At 41.5% G+C, this 26,706-nt stretch overlaps 1 protein-coding gene across 3 annotated transcripts in view; it reads right to left on the minus strand.

The window, feature by feature from the left end:
* The window catches only part of Snx25 (sorting nexin 25), a 93,742-nt gene that overhangs the window by 35,082 nt on the left and 31,954 nt on the right, over positions 1 to 26,706 (minus strand). For 2 of the 3 annotated variants that reach the window (XM_051182361.1, XM_051182363.1), the window contains exons 4-6: positions 20,674 to 20,846; positions 19,085 to 19,271; positions 2,750 to 2,820 (exon numbers count right to left, since the gene is read on the minus strand). In XM_051182361.1, coding sequence (XP_051038318.1) covers positions 2,750 to 2,820; positions 19,085 to 19,271; positions 20,674 to 20,846 — 431 coding nt within the window. The remainder of the gene's footprint in view (positions 1 to 2,749; positions 2,821 to 19,084; positions 19,272 to 20,673; positions 20,847 to 26,706) is intronic. The other variant, XM_051182362.1, reaches the window with a different exon arrangement.

Raw genomic sequence — 26,706 nt, forward strand, 5'->3', positions numbered from 1 at the left:
CCTTCCATGTTTCCTTTGCACACAGCTCCTACTTTCTGAGGGACTGGAGGGGACAAGTCACAGTCCCCAGGCCAGGATTCTTTTGCTCTTGGGCCGACTAGAAACTTGGCACAACAACATATTTTAAAATCTCTGGCCCAACTCTTAACATTTTTCTCTGAACACTACTACTTGGCAGGAGTTTGAATAGATCTGGGGATGTTTACTAGACGTCCATTCCTCCAGATCAAAGTGGAGTTTTCCTGTCTACAGTAAATTTTGTGCTGAAAATAATAACATGTCCAACTTCACGCATGTAAGGGTGGGAGAGGAAATGAGTGAGCAACAGACAAGCTACAAAGAACTAAAAGCCATCCTCATATCCAATCCCTCCCCAGGACAAGCCTGGATAAGAACCCCACTTCATCTGATGAGGGAAAGATGCCCTCAGCCCCTTGCCACCTGCTGCAGGTGGCAGACCCAACCTAACCCCTCACCAGCTGCAGCACTCTGGAGAGTGCTGTCCCTCACCTTGGTGGCAATAGAGCTGACCTTGTATACAGGGGCTCAGGTGAGCCAGCCATGACAACGTGAGCATGGTATAGCTGGTACAGCCTCCCTGTCTGTGGTGTGGTGATAGAGACGAGGGCAATGCCCTCACTCTTCGCCCCTGCCTACAGCTGATGAGGAAGCTGACCCTCCCCTTTACCAGCTGCAACGCTCCAGAAAGCAGGCCCTGCACCTTGTCTGGGCAACACTGTGGAGTTGACCCTGTTGGGGGTGGTGGTGAGCAGGTCCCGAGAATGTGAGCATGGGAGATCTGGCCCTGGGAGATCTCATCTGCTATATGGTGGCACGGGTGAGGGAGGGATTCCCTCCTCCTCACTCCCCACCCCTCGGTGCCTGTGGCAGGTGGGAGAGCTGGCAGTGAGGTCATAATCACGAAAGAGCTGTCCTTGCCCCTCACCAGCTGCACCAATTGGGACGGTAGCCCCTGCACCTTGCCTGGTGTACTGGCTGGTTTTGTGTGTCAACTTGACACAAGCTAGAGTCATCAGAGAGAAAGTAGCCTCAGTTGAGGAAATGCCTCCATGAGATCCAGTTATAAGACATTTTCTCAATTAGTGATCAATGGGGGGAGGGCCCAGCCCATGGTAGGTGGTACCATCCTTGGACTGGTAGTCCTGGTTTCTAGAAGAAAAGCAGGCTGAACAAGCCATGGGGGCACAAGCCACCATGGCCTCTGCATCAGCTCCTGCTCCCAGGAGTTCCCGTCCTGACTTCCTTCAGTGATGAACACAAATGCTGAATGTGAGCCTAATAAACCCTTTCCTCCCAAACTTGCTCTTTGGTCATAGTGTTTCATCCCAGCAATTGAAACTCTAACTAAGACATCTGGTCAACACAGCAGAGCTGGCCCTGATGCTGTAGGTGCAGGAGAGCCATCCCTGAGGGTGTGGAAAGCAGGAGAACCAGCTCAAGGCTGCAAGAGATGAACTATCTGGGGCAATGCAGGAGACCTCACCCCAGTGGTGAGGATAGGGGAGAGCTGGTGGGTTGACCAAGCCTGCAGCTTCCCAGGCCCAGAACCAGGCTTATGAGTCAGCCCACCCCAACATCCACCATCTGTGATCTACTGGAGCATCTGGAGCATGTAAAGAGGCTGATCCTGCAGACCCAAAGCTGCAGGATCTCCATGACAGGTCAACAACAGGATATCCAAGAGGAATACAAGAGAGGGCCCAGCATCTATAGTGTAGCACAAAACAGAGGCCTCGAACCAGACCAACAACCCATTGCAATGAGCACTGTGTCATGCTACAGCTTCCGTGATGAGATTTTTCCTTCTATCCTTTTTTTTTTTTCCTCTTAAATTTTAGTTCATTTTATTGGGGGCAAGGGGAGTTGCAAGGGGTGAGGGCAGATAGAAAGGGATGGGGAAATGAATGGGGTCAAGATGAATAGTGTGAAACACATGAAGAATAAATAAAAAGAAAGTTAAAGAAAATGGAAAACCTAAAATACAATTGTAAAAAGGAAAAATCTTAACAATTAACACTTACCTGATGGAAAAGACTAAATGAACCATGACGACACTAACCTACTAGGATCATTTACATGACTATCCAGAGCATAGTTCAAACAGAAACATTAATGAACATCTCACTGACCATGAGAAAAGCAACACCCACTCAGATAAAAACAGAACACATGCTCTAGTTCCGACCTTCTAAGATTGTGGCGACAGCTACATTTTATAGGTTGATGAGAGTAAAGTGCTCATCATGAAAGCACAAAAGCTAAATTTGATTCCAGGGACCCACATAAAGTATGTTTGGGCTGGTGGTGTGAGAGGGAGACAGGCAGATCCTAGGGCCACACTGGCCAACTAACTAGCCAGCATACTTGGTAAGCCCCAGGCCAGGGAAAGAGCCTTTCCACCTTCACCCCACCCTGAGAGGTAGAAACTTGTCCTCTGGTCTCAATATGTATGTGCACATACATGGACCTACACACACACACACACACACACACACACACACACACACACACACGCACGCACGCGCGCGCGCAAAGAAAACAAAGACTTGTCAGGATAAAATTACTTTTACTTTCTTTAATGACATTAGACCGTTGTTTTAATAGATTTGAATTATTTAATTAAGTCAGCAGAATGGTCCACATTTGCCAAAAACCTGACAGGAGAGGGGACTCAAGGCCGACTGAGGACCTTCCAAACGTATACTGAAGAAAACAAATTGGTTCTTACCCTTGTGCCCCTTCAGCTGAGGGAAGCTGCTAATTGTGGTTGCTTGGATTATTTCCATTACAATCTGATACCTGATTTAAAAGAGAGAAAGAAAATATTCAATAAGAAAAAATGTTATTTTCAGAGACACCTTTAGACTGTGCTTATGCTAACCAAACACAGCTAATTATAAGTCATTGTGTGTGAACCTGCCTTGTGGTCAAATGTCATCTAAACTAGAAGAGACCTCTTTGAGAACTCCATTCATAGCTGGACACTGTGGTGCACAGCTTTAATCCCAGCACTCGGGAAGCAGAGGCAGGCAGATCTCTATGAGTTCAAGGCCAGTCTGGTTTACAGAGCAAGTTCCAGGACAGGTTCAAAGCTGCACAGAAAAGCCCTGTCTCAAAAAAAAAAAAAAAAAAAAAAAAAACAATAAAACAAACAAAAAGCAAAAAAGGGGGGAAGGAGGTTAAGAGCACTGGCTATTCTTCCAGAGGTCATGAGTTCAATTCCCAGCAACCACATGGTGGCTCACAACCATCTATACTGAGATCTGGTGCCTTCTTCTGGTCTGCAGACATACATGCGGGTATAGAACAATGTGTTATAATAAATAAAATATTAAAAAAAGAGTTGCTATGAACAAATAAAATGGTGTGTTCAGTCACAGAAGTCTAATAATTGATAATACATTTTTGAGCCCAAGATAATATTGTGACTTTGTCTATGAAAAAAAGGGTACCTTTTCTTTCCATCTAATATGAACTTCCTAAAGACAGGGGTGGTGCCTGTTTTTCTCTTCTTGAACCCACATAGGCACTAAACATACAGTAGAGATTCAATAAATATTAATGAACTAAACAAACAAAACTTAATGTCTCTAATGTTTAATGGACACATGTAATATTCTGAACAATTTGTTCTTTTAATGTTCTTGATGATTCATGCTTTGGAACAGATGAGTCAGGAACAGCACTGTAGAAATGCACACTATCTGAGTAAAGAGTTAACACTTTTTTAGTTAATTCTTAAAATGACATGAAACAGGAGCTAACATTCACACACCGTAGGTGCTAGGCCTCATTTGTCCCCACAGTAGATGTTAGTCAGCCCTCCACTAAAGAGGTGGGTAGCGAAGCAAAACTCAGATGGATTAAGAAATGCAAAGAAGTTCCATTGCTTCTAAGTACCACATCCATGATGACAACCGAGGATTGCCTGACTTAAGCACCATGCTCTTAAGCATTCTCCAGCTTTTCTGAAATTCAATCCAGGCCTAAGCTTATCTTGTCAAAGGCTTCTTAAAGCACGGCCAGTGCCAGATAGCACTTCCAGACTTGCTGCTTTCCACATCCCTGTGGACACAGTTTCTGCCTAATCAGACCAGAAGGCTCCCAGCACACTCCAGCCCTTCCAGGATCCCAACCTTGCCTCCTGTTGTTCTTCCCTCTTGCACACAATCGCCTCTTCTCATCTGCTCAAATCCCATTAGTTCTTAAACACTGGGGTCATCACCATCCAGCTGATGCTAAGCATCTTTTCTTTCATGGGAGATTTAATGCTACAACTGCTTGGTTTTAAAACACTTCACATCACTTCTAGCCTGAAGACCTGCCTTACTGCTTCACTACTTATACGCACCAGCGCTGGGGCTGTGGTGCTGGGTTATTGCACACAGCACAGGAGCCCAGTCTCCAGCAGCCTGAGGCTGTCTTCCTCCTGAGGAGGCTCTGGTCACTGGCTTCCTCCCCAGGAGGCTCTGATCACACTCTTGTGTGGTGGCACACACCCAACATTAAGTTTTGTTTGTTTAGTTCATTAATATTTATTGAATCTCTACTGTATGTTTAGTGCCTATGTGGGTTCAAGAAGAGAAAAACAGGCACCACCCTGTCTTTAGGAAGTTCATAATTAGATGGAAAGAAAAGGTACCCTTTTTTTCATAGACAAAGTCACAATATTATCTTGGGCTCAAAAATGTGTTATCAATTATTAGACTTCTGTGACAAAATAAAGTTGTAGACTCTGCCTTGATTGAACCAGTATACATTGTTGGTGTGTTCCCCCCAAAATGACAGTATGGGGAGATATGGGGGCTTACTGCCAAGCCACCAAGACTCCAAACCTGACAACCTAATGACCCCTAGGTCCCACGTGGTGGAGGGAGAGAACCGACTCCTGTTATCTGCTGACCTCCACAGATGTGACATGTGTGCATCACACTCACACACACAATAAATAGATGCAGTAAAAATTTACAAACTTTTAATTAAAAAGAAATATCATGACCCAAATTCAACTGCTTCACAACTCCAGCAATTATCCTGCCTACAATGTCTCTTCTGTTATGGACAAGGTAAGGTCACATAAAGACACATCACGTGCTCCTCTGAAGGCCACCTTACCTCTCTTGCATTTTAATGGCTAAATTAGGCTAAGGAGACTTAGAGCGGGTAAGTATTTCCCACTGAGCTGAAACATTTGAGAAGCAGTGAGCTCCAAGGCAGCCTACAGATTGTCACACTTCTAACCATTGTTCACAGCAGGCCTGCAGCCTTCAAATGTCACCTACACAGTCTACCCCTCCTGTCTCTCCGTTTCTGTTTCTGCCCTCTGTGTGTGTGTGTGTGTGTGTGTGTGTGTGTGTGTGTGTGTGTGTGTGTGTGTGTGTCTGAGAGGGGGGGGAGAGAGAGAGAACGCTTCATTTATTAAACACTTTACCTGGACTTTAAAGAATTATTACTTTTGAGATTTCTGGGCAAACAAATACTGTCTTAGGACAATTGAACATGGAACAGACCTTTTCTTGGGCTAGATAATTGGGTAAATAGTTTGAAACACTATTTTAGATTCAAACTACCAAGGATATAGCTAGGTGTGGTGGCACACGCCTTTAATCCTAGCATTCAAGAGGCAGAGGCAGGTGGACCTCTGTGAGTTTGAGGCCAACCTGACCTACATAGTAAGTTCTAAGCCAGCCATGGCTATAAATAAGTAAATAATAAATAAAATCAGCAAGGATGGAGAAGAGGATACCATATACAGACATTTAAGAAAATTGAAACATTTTAAAAGAGATGTTTTCAGAATTGCCAAAGACTTGGAATAACATGTTAGGAGGATTCCAGTTAAAGCATATGAGAAAGGAAAAAAGAAAAAAGATGATTGATGATTTCAGCCAGCTAGACTGATGGTCATTATATCCATGACCCTAATAGAAGGATCTCCTGGATGGTTTAGAACAGGGTCAGAATGCTTAATAATGTGAGTTTTGATATGATGTTGCCATGTTCAAGCCCTGTTTCTAAGACATGCTGTATCACTCTGGAAAAATTATTTAAAGTGTCTAAAAACCACATTGGAAGGATTTCTGCCTTATAGAGCTGTTATGAGGCTAACTTGGATACCGAGTTATAACATTTGAAACAGTGCCTCTCCCAGTGAGAGTTCAGTTAACTGTCAATCATTACCGTTGTCCCTTACCACCATTCTTCAGATGTGTATGATCTAGGGGTGTGTGGGTGTGTGAGTGTGTTCATGTGAGCGTATGGAGGGGTGCATATAGATTTTAATGTAGCCATGCTTTTTCCTAATTAAAAAGTGTTGTAGTGCTGATCCCCGACTCTCTACCTGAGTAACAAAACCATGTTTATGCTTTAAAGTTTCTAACTACAATAGAGAACTGCTGAGGAAGGGTTGGCTGTATGGGGAAGAGGAAGTCCTGCAAAACCCAAAAGAAGCATCGCCTGATTGGCTCAAAGGCTTTGGATGGATCAGGGTCCAATATCCTCTAAAACCATAAACTTTAAGGAAAAGTAAACATGTCTGCTATGTGCAGTAAGCCTTGAGCTGAAGCACTGCACATCAGTTATAAATCGAAGGTATTTCTGTGTGTAAAATCAACCTGGACCTCCAGTCAGAACCAAGGTACACACTTCCTACTGACACAACTCCAGACAAGTTTCTGACAGTCTAAAATCTGAAAAAAAAATCTCAGTAACTAAGCAAACTCAAGACTTGGATATCACAATGATATTTTATGGCTGCAGTGTCTACAAGAGGAGAAATATTGTTTCCTGCTACTTGGTAGCTGGCTCTAGAGTCTGTTACTCTAGCCTGATAAATGGCTACACAGACTTTATTTTCTCAATGTGAGCCAATCTTTACTTTCTCTAAAATAACACATGTTCATTGAAGAAAATGAAAAATACACAAAGCACAACACTTAGAGTTGACCTCAACTCACATATGGCATATCTTTTCCTATTTAGTTTCTTTTTTGTTTGGTGTTGGTTTTTTTGTTTTGTTTTTTTGGGGGGGTTGTTTGTTTGGTTGGTTGGTTTTGTTTTTTTTTTTTTTTTTTTGTAAGATTTATAAGACATACTACTATCTTAGAGTTCTTTTTATCAATTTAAGGTTAATTTTTGGGCTGGAGAGATGGCTCATAGTGCTAAATGCTCTTTCAGAGGACCTGAGTTTGGTTCCCAGTATCCATGATATCTAGACGTTTACAGCCTCCTGTAACTCCAGCTCCAGGGGTCCAACATTGTATTCTGATGTATGAGAATATTCACACACACACACAGACACACAGACAGATAGACAGACACACACACACACACACAAATAAAAATACATAAGCTTTTAAACATAATATTCATGGGAGATGCCATGTTTAAATATTCCAATTCTGTGTTGTTGGTAATACACAATATAGATGTGCCAATTCATCTGAAACTAAATCTTTATTGTTAAATATTTTAGTTATTTAAAAATTTTCTCTATTTTAAATAAATCTGCAAAAACAGAACAAAAAGCACAACATTCATGGAAAAAATATTTTCAAAAACTCATGAGTATTCTCTCAGGATAGATTATGCCAAATACTCAGATAAAAAAAATTATGAACATTTTCACATTAATAAAATTGCATTACAGAAAACAGTTTCTACATCTGCCACAGGCATGGGACATTACTATGAGCACAGGAATGGCACAGTCTTTATTTCCTATGTTTCTGAGTACTGCTGAGAGGTAACAGTCTGCAGCTGTTGGCATGGGGCAGCTATCAGTGGAACTGGGCACAGTGTTGTACAGGTACAGGCTGAAGAGGACAAAGTTGGACTTTTTACCAAAGGGAGTTTCACTCCTATTCATCTTTCTAGTTTGCAAAAGGTGACTCCACAACGGGCAGAGACGCGCTTAAGCTTTTCTCATGCCTGGCACTCACAGAAAAAGGTATCTAAACACAATTCTAGAGCAATGAAGCAACCACCACAAGGGTGAGGAAACCCAGCTGGGTGAGCCACAGTGAATAGGAAGTTCAGGACTGGAACAGCTCAATGAGGTGTCATGACTTACATAAACATGTACAATATTCCCTTTCCCCCTGAATACATATAAATAATCTGGAAATAATCTTATTATTAACAGTTTTCATTGAAGAAACTGAGGTACATGGGCTGGCATGAGTTCAAGACAAGCTGGGCTACACAGTAAGATCCTATCTACTAAGTGTAAAAATAAAAGTCTATCTGTTTATGATTAGTGAATCTTATTTTCAGACTTCTCTGTCTATGATTTTCTATCATCATAAATAACTCAATGTTCCTACAGATCCATTTTCTAGGACCCAGACATAATATGCTCCAGAAATTATCAAAGCCATGTTGTCCCTGCCGGTGTCCTTTAGCTAACCTGGAAAAAGCCACACTGTCACCACAATATGAGGAACTGTAATAAAGGGTTAGTTTTAGGAAGGTTGAGAACCACTGCCCTAGGTTGCTGTTTCGTGCTATTATACCCTGTCTATCTCTAGAATTGTATTTCTGTATTAAAATAGTGACTGGTCACCCCAAGACAGAATACGCATCATTATCTCCTAACAATTTTATTCATCATACTATTAACATCACCCATGAGATTACTTTGTCTATTATATCAGCACAGAAATACTACACTCATAACAGACTATGATTACAAGCTCTTCCCAATTCCATATTCAATGACAACTTGGTGACTTCAGAATGGTTGTCCCCCACCAGAAATTGGGAAATTCCCCAAAGCTGGAGTTCTCAACCCACTCAAAATCAGGCTGCTAAAGTAACTAAAGTGCCACTCCTCTATTCTATTCAATATTGCTTTCTTTTTGGAGGGGAAAACTGCTCATCCCCATTCTGCTGCTTCCTTCCAAGTATGAGAAGGTCCAACTCCAGCATCTCTCCATCCCCACTTCACTCCTCCCCATGAAGAAGGGGTTTGTTTTTTTTTTTTTAAACTTGGTCACTGATGAAGAGAAACTGAGCATGTGAAGCATGCCTTTTCCCTCTCCTTCCTCTTGAGTGTGAATGTTCTTTGTCTCCTGGGACAGCTAGCAGAAGACTATGGATCTGCCACGGAGATGGAGAAACTAGGAGAAGCAGGGATGTGAAGGACTGATTCTGGTCCAGCATTTCTAGACAAAAAAAGTGACTAACTAATCCCAAGACTGTGTTAGAGAGTACATTACTTACAGAAAAATGAGTTCTCAACTATCTACCAGTAGACAAATGGTCATTTAATCTCTGCCTTATTTCACGACTCTGAAATGGTTCAAACCTCAGAATAAAGAAGGGCATTGTAGGCCAGGCAGTAGTGGTGCACACCTTTAATCCCAGCACTCGGGAGTCAGAGGCAGGCAGATCTCTGTGAATTCAAGGTCAACCTGATCTACAGAGTGAGTTCAAGGACAGGCAAGGTTACACAGAGAAACCATCTTGAAAAATTGATAAGAAATTAGAAAAAGGGGAGGGGGCGACATTACCACTGGGCCTCAGCTAGCCCCCAAACTTAGCATTGCATTTCAGTAAGGAACAAGTAATCGATGAGTGTTCACAGCAAACTGATTTGCAGTCCTTGCTCTATAGGCTGTAACAACAATAATGGTACAGCTAACAATCAGGACTGTATGGGGTTGAGCTAGGTGCTGTACACAAACTGACTGGTGGTGAGTAGTTATTCACAAGGCAGAGATCTCAATCCACAGTGGTATGGCTGTTCCAAAGAGAAGCACATAATGAATTTTCTCAACTTCAGAGCTAACAAACTTACTTCATCGTGTCTTCATCAAATTTCACGTTGCACTAATGTTGACTTCTCTTTCCTCCTTACCCTAAATGAACATGTCTTCAGACATACTCAGCTCCTGCCTGTGCCCTCTGCTATTTATGACACCAACAGAACGGATTCTACTCTGAAGTTGATGTGTTTCTACTTCACAGAAAATGAAGCTTTCAGAGCATATTTTCCTAAGAAATCGTGAATCAGCCTGTGGTTTCTTAAAACTAAATTTATACTCATTTATTCTTTTCATAAAATTTTTCCAAGATTCGCCATTTTATTCTGATTTCTCATCTCCTATCCACCCACACTAGTTGTTTGCATAGAAGTTATGCTTGCTGATTGATTTCTAACACGCTCCTCGAGTCTGTCCTGAAGCATGCTCAATCTCTTCTTTTATGTTCCTTTACAATGAAATCTTACTTTATTACTTATAATTCACAATATGTTTGGAGAGTAACTGTCAAAAACAGTAAGTGTTCAAGCAATTTATGTTCTTCACAAAGACATGCAATTTAAATAATTTTGATACATTATCTTCATGTAAAAAAAAATGCCAACCTGTGGTTAGACCTTGAGCCTCCAAAGACTTCATTATCTAGAGTACTTTGTCTGCAATTCATAGCACTGTTTTAAAGGTGGTGGGACCTTCAAAGTAAGGACCTGGATGACAGAATCAGTTACTAGGAGTACATTTCTGAACCTTATATCCACCCTGGTACCAACCAGTACCTTCTATTCATTCCTGGCCCATAAAAATGTAAATAGCGGTCAAACACTCTAGCCACCATAAATGGAGATATTCAAGATGACAGGGGGAAGTCCATGAAACAATGAGTCAAAATAAATCTCCTCCCTTATGTTGTTTCTGCCAAGTATTTTTGATCATAGTGATGCAAAAGTACCTAATACAAGCATCAAAACCAGCTTATAGATTAAAAAAAAATTCCTAGCACACATATAAAGAGAAATAGCAGTTCCATACTATCACAAAATCTGACTGCTAAAGTTAATAATCCATTATGTACTTGCCCATTAATGAAGAGAAAATGCCACCTCAATTTCAGTATGCAGAGAGAAATAATAATTTTTTTCTTTGCTAAGTTAATCTTTATAATTTTAAACATTTTACTCTAAAGTGTTCTCCAAACAAAGTGTTTAAATCTTTTAAGTAAGGGGCAAGAAATAAATCTAGAACTTAAAAAAATATAATGATGATTGGGTTGGTAGTCAACAAGAACAGGGCGGTAATGAGCTGGCAGTCTACCGCTGTCTAGTAACAGGTAAGGGTACCACCAGTGGCTCTGTTCTCTTAAAGGACTCCTGCCAGCCAAGACTCCCAGTGAGCCCCAGGAGGCCAGGGTCTTGTCACTGATGATTTCTATCTACCTGCTAGCAACTCATCTGGCATTAAATATGGAATTTAGAGTCAAGCAAGCCTGAGCTCAGATCCAAGCTCCACTTACTGACTATATGATATTGGCTGAGTCACTTCCTTTCCTCACTGAATGAGAATAATATTACCTAATTTACATGGTTACTATAACCAGGTAAGATGATGACTATAAGGAAACACAGCATTGGACTCAATATATAGCATGGTGGACACTGAACAATGATAGATTAAAAACTAAAGTTTCACAAAGTCTTTTGTGAGAATGTGCTTGGAAAAGCTTTAAGTTTGGTAAATGTCCAGTTCAGAAAAGCTGCATCTTTCTAATTCTAGCATGACAAACAGCTATTCTATCTCACTAAATTATAAACATATGCTATGGCAGCACAATTAGCTATTGCTTATACATATCCACTCTTTACTCCTTAGTAAAAGAACCCACCATTAAAAAACAAAAACAAACAAACAAAAACACTGGGTCTGCAGCAGAGAGTATAAATAGCAGAGGAAAGACAAGAGAGAACATGGAGGGGAGGGTGTCAGGGTCCAGTTACTCAGCCAGCCATGGAGTAAGAGTGAAAGTAAGATTACAGAAGAGGAAAAAGCTAGAGGCAAAAGGGAGATGGGATAATTTAAGAAAAGAAAAGCTACAAGAAACAAGGCAAGCTAAGGCTGGACATTTATAAGAAAGAATAAGACTGTGTGATTTACTTGGAAACTGGGTGGTGGGCCCCCAAAAGCGTAAAGAGTAAAAACCAAACAACTGCATTTACCTTTTAAGAAGCAATAAATACTGACATTGATGACAACAGATTAACCTAGAAGACACTGTGCTAAAATAAAATAAGACAAACACAGAGTACTGTATGATCTTCCTGTCAAGGTGGAATAGTAAAGTCAAACTCGGGATGCAATGTGTAAGACGTTTGCTTCGCAAGCTCAGGACTGACTTTGTACCCCAGCACCCAAGTAGAAAGCCAGATGTGGCAGTGTGCAACGTTATCCCTGAGTTAGGGGACTGGACAAGGGAGGCGCCTGGAGGCTTGCTCACCGCTAAGTCCAGCCAATTGCCAAGCTCCAGGTTTGGTGAGAAACCCTGTCTCGGGTAAGAGCAAGACACACAACTCAAAGTCTGGTCTCCATGAGGTACACACATGTACCCATAAAACATATAAAAGCAGAGAGCAAAACAGTGGCTCTAAGGGACGAGGATGCAAGAGAGCTGGATGCAAGGGGCCAGTTATATGAGGAAAGTTAAGTTCTGGAGTGCTGAGGTGACAACACAAGACTACAATCACTAACACTGTATTATCAGATCAAAATTCACTAATAGACTCACCCTTGTGTTCTCACATTATAACATGAAGTGATGGATGTTCATGGGTTCACTATGACAATTGTTTCATAATTTACTATACTAATCACACTCAGATTAAAGTTGGGAGGCAACACTGTACTTTGTGTAAGTCATCATCATTTGGTGGGGTTTCTTTGACTTCCAGCTAGCTCTAACCCCAAGATGCAGTTCATCCAGTGACTCCCAATAAAGGGCAACATTTTGCACCCAGGGGTCATTTGGCAATATCCATAGACATTTTTAGTTGTTAAGGCTGCAGGGTAATATTGGTATCAAGTGAATCTGAGTCAGGCATACTGCTGAGCATTCTACAGCACAGAATAACCCCTCACCTTGATGAATTTATATAGTCCCAAAGATAGAGTTTACCATGGCAGAGAAGCCTAAGGTTAAACAAATCTATCTGAAAGGCTAAAAGGTTAGTAATAAAGATACCTTTGTTCCATCACAATAGTAAAAGGAAGAAGGATCCTGGCTAGTTTTATGTCAACTTGACACAATCTAGAGTCATCAGGGAGAAGGGAACCTCAAATGAGAAAATGCCTCCTTTACTCACACTATAGACAAGCCTGTAGGGCATTTTCTTAATGGTTGATAGGGAGGGCAGTGCCATCCCTGGGCTGGTGATCCTGGGTTCTGTAAAAAGCCAGGCTGAGACCAGGCAGTGGTGGCACATACTTTTAATACTGGCACTCAGGAGGCAGAGGCAGGTGGAGCTCCAAGTCCAAGGCCAGACTGGTCTACAAAGCAACTTTCAGGACAGTCAGGACTACACAGAGAAACCTTGTCTTGGAAAAAACAAACAAACAAACGAACAAGAGAGAGAAGGAAAACAGACAGACAGACAAACAGACAGACCAGTCTGAGAAGGCCAGTAGGAACAAGCCAATAAGCAGTAACCCCCATCCCCATGGAATCTGCATCAGCTCCTGCCTCCAGGTTCCTGCCCTGTTGAGCTTCTGATGATGAACTGAGTTGTTAAAGCATAAGCTAAAAAAACCCTTTCCTCTCTAAGTTGAGTTGCTTTGGTCAAGGTGTTTCATCACAACAATAGTGACCTTAACAAGTAAGACACATATGCCCTTGACAGAGTCGTCATATACCCAAACTGCTTTCAAAGAATTAGAGTACAAGGAATCACATACCATGACATCCAGCCAAGACTTCAGATTGGCAGCATGGGGGAAATATGCTACATAAAAAGAGATTATCGGTATGGGTTACAGTCACTTGGGGAGCTTTCTAAAATACTCATATCCCATTCCTCTCCCTCATGGGTTAAATATAAAATAGCCCCCCATGTGGTTGAAGGCTTGGTTTCCATGTGATGGCACTGTGGAGCGATGGCTGGATTCTCAAGTACCGAAGCATCATCAATGGATTAATGATAGTGTTGAGTTACTAGGGAGTGGGTCTTGGTAGGAGGAAGGAGGTCACCAGGGTCATGTCACTGAAGGACGTCTGGTGCCTGGCCCTCTCTCTCACTGTTTCCTGTGTGTCAGGAGATGAGCAGCTTCAACCCATTATTCGCTCTATGCCCTCATGCCCTGCTTCATCAGACTCTACTGGAAGCAACAGAGCCAAAGGACCACAGGCTGAAGCCAGAGCAAAACAAATCTTTTCCTCCTTCAGACTGTGCATTCAGGTACAGTGTCTGTCCCAGAGATAGAAGGCTGACTCCCTAATATACTCACCAGGCCAACTACATAAAAATTCCTGGCAGGAAGCCCAGGTACCTGTATATTTCTGTTGAGGAACAAATATATTTCATTCGAGTACATTCTACAAATACACTGGAGAACTTCCAATACAGACAAGACTGGATGTTGTCCAGGGCCACAATTTGTCCATTCCTTTGCTAAAGGTTCTATGAGGGCAGAACTGTTGACCTCTCCTTCCCTGTGTACTTGAACTCTACTTCACCTTCAAGATAAAGTACACTCAGTTGCTTCCCTAGTATGGTCCTGATAATGTTTCACTAATGACTGCACCTGCATTCCGAGCTGTGGCTTGATTTCCTGGACTGTGGCATCTCACCACTGACACCAGAAGTGCGAAACTATGCATTTGTCCTCTAGTGTCCTACAGCTAAGATGCAATACACATATTTGGTTCCTGTAGGCCAGCAGCATAGATCATTATTTCTAGACTAAGAAAACTTCACAATAGTACTGTCACTTCAAATTCTTGGATCCTAGAGAAAGAAGGAAAGGAAACCATTATACGGACAGAGGAATGTTTAACTGACATTTTAGTAAAGCTCACATGAGTCCACATGCACTGAAAAGAAATGTCTCTAGCCCTAACAATCCCATGGGTCTATCCTAATAACACCATGAGAGCATCTTCTACTGACACAGAAAATAACCACATTATCCCAAAACTATAGATACCACCTTCAAAGGGGTTACTTCATCTTTTAAATGCATTCCTGCCTAAAAGAATCAAATTACTTCCTTTCCTTTACAGAATATGCATCATCTCCCAAATAGGGAATACATAAAACGAAAGGATTTCATCAGCTCCTTAGCCTAAATAAAGCACACTTGCTGTCTGAGGCAGCATATCTTCAGTTTCCATGAGTCATTTGAATATGGTGACCTACACACTAATAAAGTCAGACAGCAGAGTACTCTGTTGTACCAGAAAAACATCCAAAGAGTTCTGATCATGATCAAAGAAGGCAACTCCATTAGTGTCTGCAGACTGATAAGTCTCAGCTCCATCGACTAGATAAGCATCTGATGAAAAGTGGTTTGGACAGTCAGTAACCAGTAAGCAGACCTGATTCTTAAGTAGAGAGAGATTTGATATTAGACAGTAATTAACTAAGTGCAAAGATTATGTAGACAACAACATCTATATTTTGAAGCACAGTCACTGCTCTTCCACTCACCCCGGGGGGGTCTTTTGCAGATACTGCTGTACAAGACACAGAGGATAAAGGTTAGCTACAGGTCTGTTTCTAGGAGAAGCTTAATTCACCATAGATAAAAGATAGCCCAGTACATGTCAGGCAGAACTGCATAAAATCCTATGCAACAAAGCCCAAGAGCTGCCTTACAGTGCCAAGAGAAGGTGCATCAAGATATATGGTGTTTTCACAGACATCCTAAAGGTAACTCTGAATGAATGCAGCTATCATCAAGAAAAAGGCCTGCCCCAGTATTTTCTCCCATGGTTCTTTGCCAAGCTTGCTGAAGGGGCTAGAAACACTTCTGGTTTACCATTCCTAATATTACCTAATGTTACCAGTTGCATATGACTGGGGGGGAGGGGGAGATTTTTAAATTAAATTTTTATCACCCCAAATAGTTTTCTCTGTGACATTTTCATACATATTTTTAAATGTGTTTATTGTGTGCTCACATATCTTTGAATGGAGGCCCAAGATTGATGTTAGGTTCTTTCTCAATTGTTTCCCATCTTATATACTAGGCAGGGTCTCTCCCTAGACCCAGGGCTCATCATTTGGGATAGCCTGCTAGCCTGCTTGCCCAACAATTCTCCACCTCTGACCTCTATGCACTAGAGAGTGCAGGGAAGCTGCCATGGACACCCAGACTTTATATGGGTGCTGGGGCTCTTACCCCCAATTCCCACACATGTGTACTAAGAATTTTACCCACTGAGCCATTTCCCTAGTCCCTTTATGTATTATTATTCTACCTTCCCCCTCTTTCAACAGTTTTATGTAAGAGGGTTTTCAGCCATTCTACACTTGACCTTAGCCAAAAGGCTAAGAAGCAATAGAGAAGTTTTGGTTGTATTAAAAGAAGACATCAGCACATTCCCCAAGATGTATATATGGCACTGAAAGCTTCTAAAAGGGTAGATTTCAAAAAGAAAAGTGCTATCCATCTAGATTCTGCCATCCCTTCAACTTAATTAAACCTCAAAGTGTACTTTACTTCTAAAAGACTAGATACTTAAGAGCTCAGTTAAATACCCCAAGTCCTCTTCCTGCTAATTCTGTCAACAGCTGGAAGTAGAGAGTATAAGAACACCAAAGGAGGAAAAGGAATAAGATAGACAGGAGAGGAATAATACAGAAGGTGACTGGCCTTGTGGTATCTGTGCCACATAGCTCCTGCTTGACAGCTATTCTGTGGGGGCATGTGGTGGCAAGAAGAGGAAAGTGAGGAATGTGCAATGTTTACCTTACTCTAGACAGTCTCTGACAATGCTAAGTGTTACTGATGATGCTCGATGGTGGCTCAAAGGGCCAACATCCCAAGTGTCCATTATCTGATGAACTATAACAGGTGGGATGTGATATATTCATCCACTGACATTATTCTATCTGAAAGGAGAAAGTGCTTCATATACAATGGTGTTGACCAACCTTGACAGCATTACCAAAAGAAAACAGAAAGTGGAGACAGGAATTCCCTGAAAGCTTATAAGATTAGGCTAGATTGATACACACAGGGGTAAACAAGAGATTCTGCTTCAAACAATGGAAGGCAGGACTGCCCTATGAGAAAGCCAATACTTAATCATTTAAAATAATTAGTCTTGATTTTTAAAATCTCTTTGAAATATTGTCACCACACCTAACTGTGTCACCAATATGAAGTACTAGAATCCTTCGGTATCTGAAATACAAGATTCAACCACAAGTCTAGGACAACAGTAAACAGTGATGGGTTCACTTGATCTGCCATTTGGGACTCCAGGCTGCTGTTTTAAACTTGCCTGGCACTGCCAAACCGTCTATATCTGATTTTTTTTTTCTGGAAAAAAAAATGTTCACTAGAAGAAAATTGGTTAAGAATTCAGATTTTAAAGTTTCTGGACATAAGGTATCTGCTCCTAAACAGTGTCTTAAGGAGAAATGATTACTCAATAAATTAAATCAGACATGGCACACAAGGAAGTCAACTAAAAATGTCAGATGACCAGACAATAGTAGTGCACACCTTTGATCCCATCACTCAGGAGGCAGAGGTAAGTGGATCTCTGAGTTCAAGGCCAGCCTGGTCTGCAGAGTGAGTTCCAGGACAGCCAGGGCTACACAGAGAAACTTTGTCTCAAGAAAAAAAAAAAAAAAAAAGTCCCAGACAGAGAAAGAGCTCAGTGTGAATACAGGACTTAGGAAGAAGCAACACAAGTGTGTGACTGTCAGGCTTCTTTTTGTTTACTAAGACAGAGTCTTGCTATATTACCTAGACTAGCTTAGGATGCACAGTCCCCCTGCCTTAGTCTCTAGAGTGCTGGGATACCAGTATGTGCTACTCCACCTAATTCTATGAGCTCTTTTTCAAAAGAAGCCACAGTAAGAAGGATCTATAAATGGACTGAACCTGTAAACTAGGGTAACAAATGTACACTACTGGCTATTGGGTTCTCTATTAGCTCAAATGTTACACTTCTCAAGATGGAATTCATCAATTTAGACATAGATAATATATAATATTCTATATAATATATATAATACTTTACCATATGGCACATTTACTATTATGCATGAGAGGAGATGCATAAATAAGACACCCAGGTAAAATGATCATAGATGTGATATTACTCATAGACAAAGCTATACAGTGGAACTGGTCATTATACATTGGCGAAACCAAGACCAACGCAGACATAGTTGGTAAGAACACCACAAGTCTCCTAGGTGGTGTACTGCCCAGAGCAGAAGATTATGTATTCAGGCATCTCACTCTCAACCCTCATTCAAAGGAAGGATGGCATATCTAACATCTCTGAATACTTCAAATGTACAATTTTGGGTCAATATTTTACTTTCTTATTAATTATTTACCAAAATTATTAATAAAAATGAAAACGAATGCACTAGAGTTTCCATTTCCTCCCATTACCATCTGGAAGCATTAAATAAAAAAGGTAGTGGGGAAACAAGCCTAGAAAAGCCACAAGCTATATGATACCAAATAATCACAATATATATGCCTATATGATGAGAACAGTTAACACCCAAAAACATTTCAAAGATATCCTCCCTTATAAGTGATGCCTGCGATATTTTCAAAGGTGACTGCTCAAAATAATTTAGTTAGGAAGCCCTTGTTCCCAGGCCCTAGCCTCTTTATTTCCTAAAATAAATGAAAATCGACACAATGTTCTACATTGTCATTTAAAACAACAAGTTTTCAAACCATTATTACAAGATTCTTAAGAAAACCTAATGCCTTGAAAAAATTTAATTGTAATTCCTCTATTAAAGTGAAGCTGAATAAATGCGACTGTCACTAAATTAGAAAATGTATGAACTGCCTCTATTTCCACTTCCCTGAAAAGAAAGCGCGCGCACACACACACACACACACACACACACACACACACGCTCATTCTCTTTCTCTTTCTCTCTCTCTCTCTCACACACACACACACGCTCATTCTCTCTCACACACACAGTCACCTCCATACACATACACACAATCACTCACACAGTCACCCCCCCACCACACACACACAGAGCTTAGCTAGGCAGAGATGACCATCATGTCTTTGTTGGGCTATAATTAAAGACAAGTACCTGAGTTGCTTCAAGAACTCCACATCAGAGTTGCTGTTGATGAGCTTGATGAACTCCTCGTAAGAAGGAGCGTATGTGTAGGCTCTCTTGTGGTGTTCATTCATCTGCTCTCTGTACTCCAGCTGGGCAAGGAGCATCTGGTTAATGTAATCAGGGTTACTCAGTAATTCCACTACTGGCTTCAAGACTAGAGGACAGAGGAGAAAGTGCCACTGGAAAATACATCCTTCTTTAAGGAAACCGATTCCATACCACATAACTGAAATATACGTGGGAAACATTTTCCACTAGCCAAACGAGGGAAATTATCACAATCTGAACGTTTTAAAATGTGTGTGTACACTTGCATGCATACACACAGGACTGCTTATCCCTCTGTATATCACTCTGTATACTTTAATGTATGATATATAATCTGGCCTTATTTTAATAAACAAGTGAAAAAAACAATGGAAAGAAGTCTTTTAGAACTCGCACTGCTAAGAAAACTGTCAAAATTAAGTGCACTAATTTTCTCACTTTTTCGTAAGGTTCATTTGTTTTGCCCAGTTTAATCTACCAAAAGATGGATATCTACGTCCCCAACTGTTCAAAGCAGATGCTGGGGACAAAGGTCTCTAAGTCAAGAACACCATTCATTACAAAGCCATCCTACCATGTTTAGAGTGCCTTGTCTGTGGTTCGCATTTCAGCTGATGGGCAAAGATAGAGGAGATATGATTATCATTACTGTTATTGTTATTAGATAAAGGAGATATTTGACCCCTGCATTTCTCTTATTTAAGATTCTTACTTAGGGAATATTTGTCTTGGGTCATGTTTTCTTCCCTCTCCCCTTGTAGTGAAATGTTTGTGGACATATAGAGGTCAGAGGTCAACATTCAGTATCCTCTATTCTCTCCACACAACTACAGTATGAGGCAGGGCCTTACCAAATCTGGAGCCAGAGAGCCAGAGGGCCCCTGGGACACACAGCTCTGCACTGTGCCCAGCACTGGGCTGCAGAGGTGTGCTGCCACATCTGGCTTTTACAAATCCCAGTTCTCTTGCTTGCACACCAAGCGTTTTAACTACCGAGCCACTTCCCTGCCCCTCTTCCATTTTTCATTCTGGTTAAGTACTTAAATATACAATTAACTTTAAATGTCTCTTACTATGTTACAGTATAGTACTTATTGTTTATTAAAAGTTTAGAAAAGCAGCATACCATTGAAACTTACAGAAAAATGTAAGTAAACCCATGGGAGCTATGTGCATGAGTGCTATGTGGGGAATTCCTTCCTTAATGTATATGCTGCTGGCTAGGATACCTCAAAAACTATCCTATGTGAGTCCTTCCCAGGCATACATGAAGAGTGGCTTTCCTGTGTCAAAATTAATTGCATTGGCAATATTGCATATAAACTTTGAAAGTTTATCACATATGCCCAAAGCCTTTATGTATTAAACTTGAAATGTCTAAAATTTCTTACAACCTACATGCTCCAAAATATTTAAGCTCTGTACAAATGTTATATGAAATATCATCGCAACATATAGCACATTGGTTTGCACACATCACATTAGTGGTATTAATTTTATAAGTCTACCTTTTGTTGTGAGGATTTCTGAAAGCATTATACGTAAGCTGAGAGACTGGATATCCTTCGAAGGGAGAAGGCAAAACACCAGAATCCGAGAACATGTTTGAAGGAATCTTACTTCATCACATGAGTCCTTCAAGCATGCATGCAACACAAAAGGCCTTGGCTGCTCTTCATGTCTGAAAAAATAAACAACCAAATAAGCAAACAAATAAATAAACAAATGGAAACTTCCACAAACAATTCAATTATACATCATTAGGAAAAAATATTCCAGATGAGTAACACATTGATTTTAATAACAACTGCTGCCACCTCCCTCAGAAATTCCAATAACCAATGCTTTCCCTAAATATGGAGTACTTTGGAGAACATGTGCTGGAGTAAATGGGAATGTATGATGTAATAGTTAGTTGTGGTAAACAGGACACAGCTAGAGTCACCAGGAAGAGGGTTCCTAAATGAGGACCTGCCTGCAGCACACTGGCCTGTGGGCATGTCTCTGGAATCATCTTCCTTCTTTTCTCTATTTTTAAAGTTATTTTATTTCATGTTTATAGATACTTTGCTTACATGTATGTCTGTGCACCACATGTATTCTTGATGATAGCACAATAAAGAAAAGACCCAGAAACAGATATTGGTGTTCAAGCTTCAAGATAAAGATCAGAAAACAAAGCAGCCAGTCACTAGCTCTTCCTCTACCTCACTTCAGACCAAAGGAGCGATCCTCAGACTGCTCCCGACTTCACTGCTCCTCAGATTCACTCAGATGGCAATGCTTTCCTCAATGGGGCTAGAGACTAATTCTCAGACTGAACGCCTCTACCTCAAAACTCTCAAATCATGGGATTAAAGGCATGAGCTCTGATTCACTCTCCGGTAGCCCAGGGTGGTCTTGAACTCACAGATCCATCTGCCTTTCTCCTGAGTGCTGGGATTAAAGGTGTGTACCACCACTTCTATAGCTAAAGGCTGGCTTTGCTTTCTGAATCCTCTATGGCCTCACTGTATTTTCAAGTACAATCATAGTAACTAGCTTAAGTAGTATCAAAGGTTATAGGAACTTCCAAATACTAGCAACAATCCAAAAACAGCATGATTACCTCTTCAATTAAACTACTTTCAAGTTTCCAGATGAATCTTAATTTATTTTTATCTTTTGAAATAGGGTCTTAGTAGGTAGCCCTGGATGGCACTAAACTCACTACGTAGACTAGGCTGGCCTCAAACTCAAGAGATCTCGCCTGCTTTTGCCTCAATTGCTGAGAGTGAAGGTGTGCTCCACCAAGCATGTGTGAGCAATCTGGCTTAACACCTGTCACCCACTGATCTATGGGACTGATTCAGCTGAACTGGGTGGCGGGTAAGTATCCTCCTCTTCCCTCACCATTCCTGCCTGAAGCTGAGCACATGGTTGAAAGGAAGGACCTTCCCCACACAGAGGAGAGACAATCTTCGGTCAGGGGTATACAAGAGTTGTACTCTCCCACTAGAGCCTCCAAACAGGCTCTCAAATGTCTCAAATATGACTTATAGCTTCATTTTCTAAAAACAACAAATAAAGCATAAGCCAGTATCACAAGCCACCTTTCCTGATAAAGAAATTAGAGGATAGTAAGTCTGGATTATTTCTCTGTACAAAAGAGTCTATCACTTAATGCTCCCAAACATGATGGCAAATGGCATCTGTGATGTTCCTAGGTACTTTCCAGACTTGGCCATGGATCCGCTGTCAGCATTAAGTCCATCCCAGGACCACTATTTTGGAGGATCTGATTTAAGAGTGTAGAAATAACATTCTAGATTTTTATTTTCCATAGCATCTTGGAATGCTAATTTTTCTACTATCTTCTATTACAGATAAGTAGCCAAGTGTTGTGAAATAGACTTCTGTAGTAACGAGAGGCCAATTCTGAGCAAACACCGTAGAGTACAGAAAGCATATTAAGGACTACAGGAAATGAGACATGAAATACGTACTGGCATCTTTATGATTAATGCCTCTCAAGAGTGCTGTGATTTGTTACACAAGAGGCTGGACTAACTGGAATATGCATACCAAAAAGGAACAACTACCTCCTTTGTCTGCTATAACAAGCTAGAAGAATTTTATCCTAGTATACAAGGCTGACACTTCACAGTTTGTTTGTTTGTTTGTTTTGTTTAGGCAGGAACTCATGTATCCAAGGCTGGCCTTGAATTTGCTATGTATCATTAGGATAACACTCAACCCTTGACCCTTCTGCCATTAGCTCCCCAGTTCTGGGTTTATAGGTATGCATTCATGTGCTCTGTTTGCAGGCTGTTTTTTAAACAGATGCAGGCTTCATACACCATAGATAAACATTCTACATTGGTTTCCATGACTTTGCAAAAGGTCCCTGAAGGAAAACCTGATGGTATATGCATAAAATCATAAGTACTTGCTTGGTAGGTAGTTGCAACAGGATAAAGAGTTCCGGTACAGTCCTAAAGGCTGTTAAGATCCTATCCTTAAAAGCACAAAACAGTCAACCAACAAAAGATGGTGCCAGATGAGTTCAAGGCCAGCAAGAGCCACAGAATGAGGTTAATGCCAGCCTTCATAACTTAATTAAGATCCTTATTAAAAGGAAGAGGAAGCCTGGAGCTGTAGTAACAGACTATTTTAAGTAGTCTGCTTTTGACTCTAGGTTGAGCCTCAGCATCTCCCCCTCCAAGCGCCTTCATTTATTTTGAACTATAGCTATGCTGTCACTAGAGCTGCTATTTCAATACAATAAACACTGAGATGCTACTCCTTGGCCATCTCAAGCCCTTCTACAGTAATTTATACACATTAGGTTAGTACTTATTGAGGGAAGTTAGCCAAGAGAAAATCTTTTTACAAGAGAAGCTTCTTTAGATAATACTGAGTATGCACCAGCAGGGACCTGCATGGTCATAAGAATGTCACAAATTTCCTGATTTCCTAAGAGCTGAGTTAGGGGCAAACTAAGAAAGCCAAAGGCCAGAGAGGGCTGGTCCAATAAGCTCGTTGTCTGGAAAACTTCCCACCTGACTCTGTATCATCTCTCTGCAAACTCTGAGCAGTCCATGTCAGTGATGCCAGGGGTCATCAGAACTGTTTGCGCTAAGAGAGGCCAATGATGAAGCAATGGCCGCCCAGCTTCAGGTGAGTTGTAATGAGTCTTGGCTGCATCCTGCCTCTGCCACTGTGGGCCAACCATTTGCTCTCTGCAGTTCCTACTCGTCACCTCTAGTTCCCACTCCTTGAGCAGGCAAAAAGTCAGTGATGGGTATGTTTCACAGGAACAGTTAGCCCTCCCACCTATACCAAGAGGTAGATATCACCACCTCCATTGTGGTGGAGAAAACAATGAGCTGAAGATCAAAAATGAATGAAACCACAGAAGTGATGAATGGTGGAAAGAGTTCTTGCTCCATCTGTCTCACTCTCCAATGTGTGCTGTGCAGGACTAGAAAAACACGTCAGCAACAAGGAAAGGGGATATGTGAGTAAAAAGCCATGTTTCCCTCAAGCAACACGCCTGTGCTTGACAGGCACACAAAACATAGAATTTAAAGAGACTATGAGATTTAAAAATGCTACTGAATTAACAGTAGAAAGGCAATCAGTTTTTGATTTTCTGAGCCATGCTGAGGCGAGACAGATGGCACAGGGGAAGAGGAAACAGAAGCCTTCGATGCGGTCTGGATTGGTTCACAGCAGCAGACTGACAGACTGACAGACTGGAAACAAGCACAGGCTGACCGGAAATCTGCTAACACTTAGTTCCTCTAACAATCAGCTTCAGAACATCACTGGCTATCAGAGGGTTACAAATCAAAACTACACTGAAATCCATCTCAAGCTAGTCAGAAGGGCAGTCACTAGGAAAACCCGCTAACAGCAAAGGCTAGCTAGCAAGGGCATGCCCAGCAGGGAACACTAACACAGTGGTGGGATTATAAATTAGTCTAGTCACTAAGAAGTCAGTATGGGGGCTCCTCAACAAACAAAAACGGGGGCCCAGGAAGTGGCTTAGCAAGTAAAAAGGGGTTGCCTTCCCAGACTCATGCCCAGAAGGCATGTAAAAAGCTAGATATGGTGTTGTACGGTCTATGGCAAGATGGGGGGCAGAGCAAGAGAATCTTCTGGATCTCTATGCACACTAAAGCAGGACAAACAAGAGACCTGCACTCAAAAAAAAAAAAAAAAAAAAGGTGGGAGCAAAAAACCAACTATGGAAAAGGTGTCCTCTGGCCTCTACACATGTGCTATCAAAGACACTCACTCACATACACACACACACACACACACACACACACACACACAAACACACACACAAGCGCGCGCACACTTCTTTAAAAAAAAAAAAAAAAAACCCTAAAATTAGATCTACCATAGGACCAACTATACATCATTTTTAGCTAAACTTAGATGACTACTACTTAGAAGAAAAGTCAACATTAACAAATATTTGCACATCACCACTTATTACAGCACTATTGAAATTAGTTAAGTTGTTCATCCATGTTCACTGTAGCTTGTCACATAGCTTAAAAAAAAAAAATGGAATCAACCAAGTTGTCAATTAGCTAATGAATGGCAAGGAAAATGTGGTACATTTACACAACTGAATATTACTCAGCTATAATAATAAATGAAATGCAAAGGTAAATGGATAGAACTGAAAAACATTATATTGAGCGAGGTCACTCTGGCCCAAAAATCAATGTTGTATACTCTCTCTCATGTATGGATCTTACTTTGAATCATTTTTTTATGGATTAAATGTGGAAGGCAGGAAAACTAGAAATGGGCCACTGGGGTGGACATCTTAAGGGGAGGGGAATAGCATAATACAGATGAAAGGAAAGTAGAGAAGGGGACAACTCGGGGCAGAAGGGGTCAAACATGGAGACAGGTAGGGGATGGGGAAATGAGGTATGGGCAGGTGGGCAACCCAAGGGAAAATTCAACTGAGGAGATGCTAGAACACAGACAATATGAAAAATGGTTCGGGGAGGGGGTATATTCGGGGTTAAAGGGATAAGCAGAGATAGGGAGAAGGGAGAGGAGAGGCTACATGATGAAACCTTATAGACATCCACTAGTTTCTAAATGGATTGAAAGTGTGTGTGTGTGTGTGTGTGTGTGTGTGTGTGTGTGTGTGTGTGTTCTTCTTAAAGGGAAGTTTGATCCCAGCAGATAGCGGTTACTGAATGAAAATCTCAGTTCTAGGCACAGGGTACCTGCCTCTGAGCTATCCATCGGGGAGCCGAGAGGCACATTTCTCCAGTGGGCTACTGCCACTGCTTTTGGTTGCCCACCCACCATGTGTAGATGACAGGACACTATGCTGGAGACAACTGTCACTCTGGAAGCAGAACATGGACAAGTCAACCTCAGCCTGACTAGGAAATGCTCCCTGATGACTAGACTTCATAGTGTCAGGAGATGCTGTGCAGGTTGCTGGGGGAGAAAAGACATAAAAGGTTACATCCAGCCTTGGGCACTGCAGGCTACAATGCTGATCTCTCAGGCAAGATGTGCACTGCTATGATAGTGACATGACAGTTACAGGCACAACAAACTGCTTTCTCAGTGGCTGGGAGGGCAGCTCCACAGGAAGGTTTTTATACCTGGTATTGTAAACTTGGTCAAAAGCTTACAGCTAGGGAAGTCATAGGCCCTGGGGGGAACCTAGTGTTTCTGCTTTGCTAAAGGGCCATGCTGTTAAACCACCTTCTAAATACTCGCTTATACCCACTGACTTGTGCTGCTCTCAACTTGGGTCAGAGTAGCTTCTCCTTACAAGTACTGGTTAATGCACTCATCCCTGGTCACAATGCTGAATATAAAGAAATGGGTTCTCAGCTCTATCTGGGTCATCCACATCAACTTCCCACCATACAAGGCTTAGGAGCTTCATGGTAGGAGGGCTGGGTAACAGCTAGTGGGAGGGGGAGACCTACAAAATGCTTCTGAATGTGATAGAGCCATTGCATTTACCAACTCACAGCAGCTTTTGCCACCTGAGTAAGGCCAAG

Source organism: Phodopus roborovskii, unplaced genomic scaffold (genome assembly GCF_943737965.1).
Source record: "Phodopus roborovskii unplaced genomic scaffold, PHOROB, whole genome shotgun sequence".
Taxonomy (NCBI): Eukaryota; Metazoa; Chordata; class Mammalia; order Rodentia; family Cricetidae; genus Phodopus; species Phodopus roborovskii.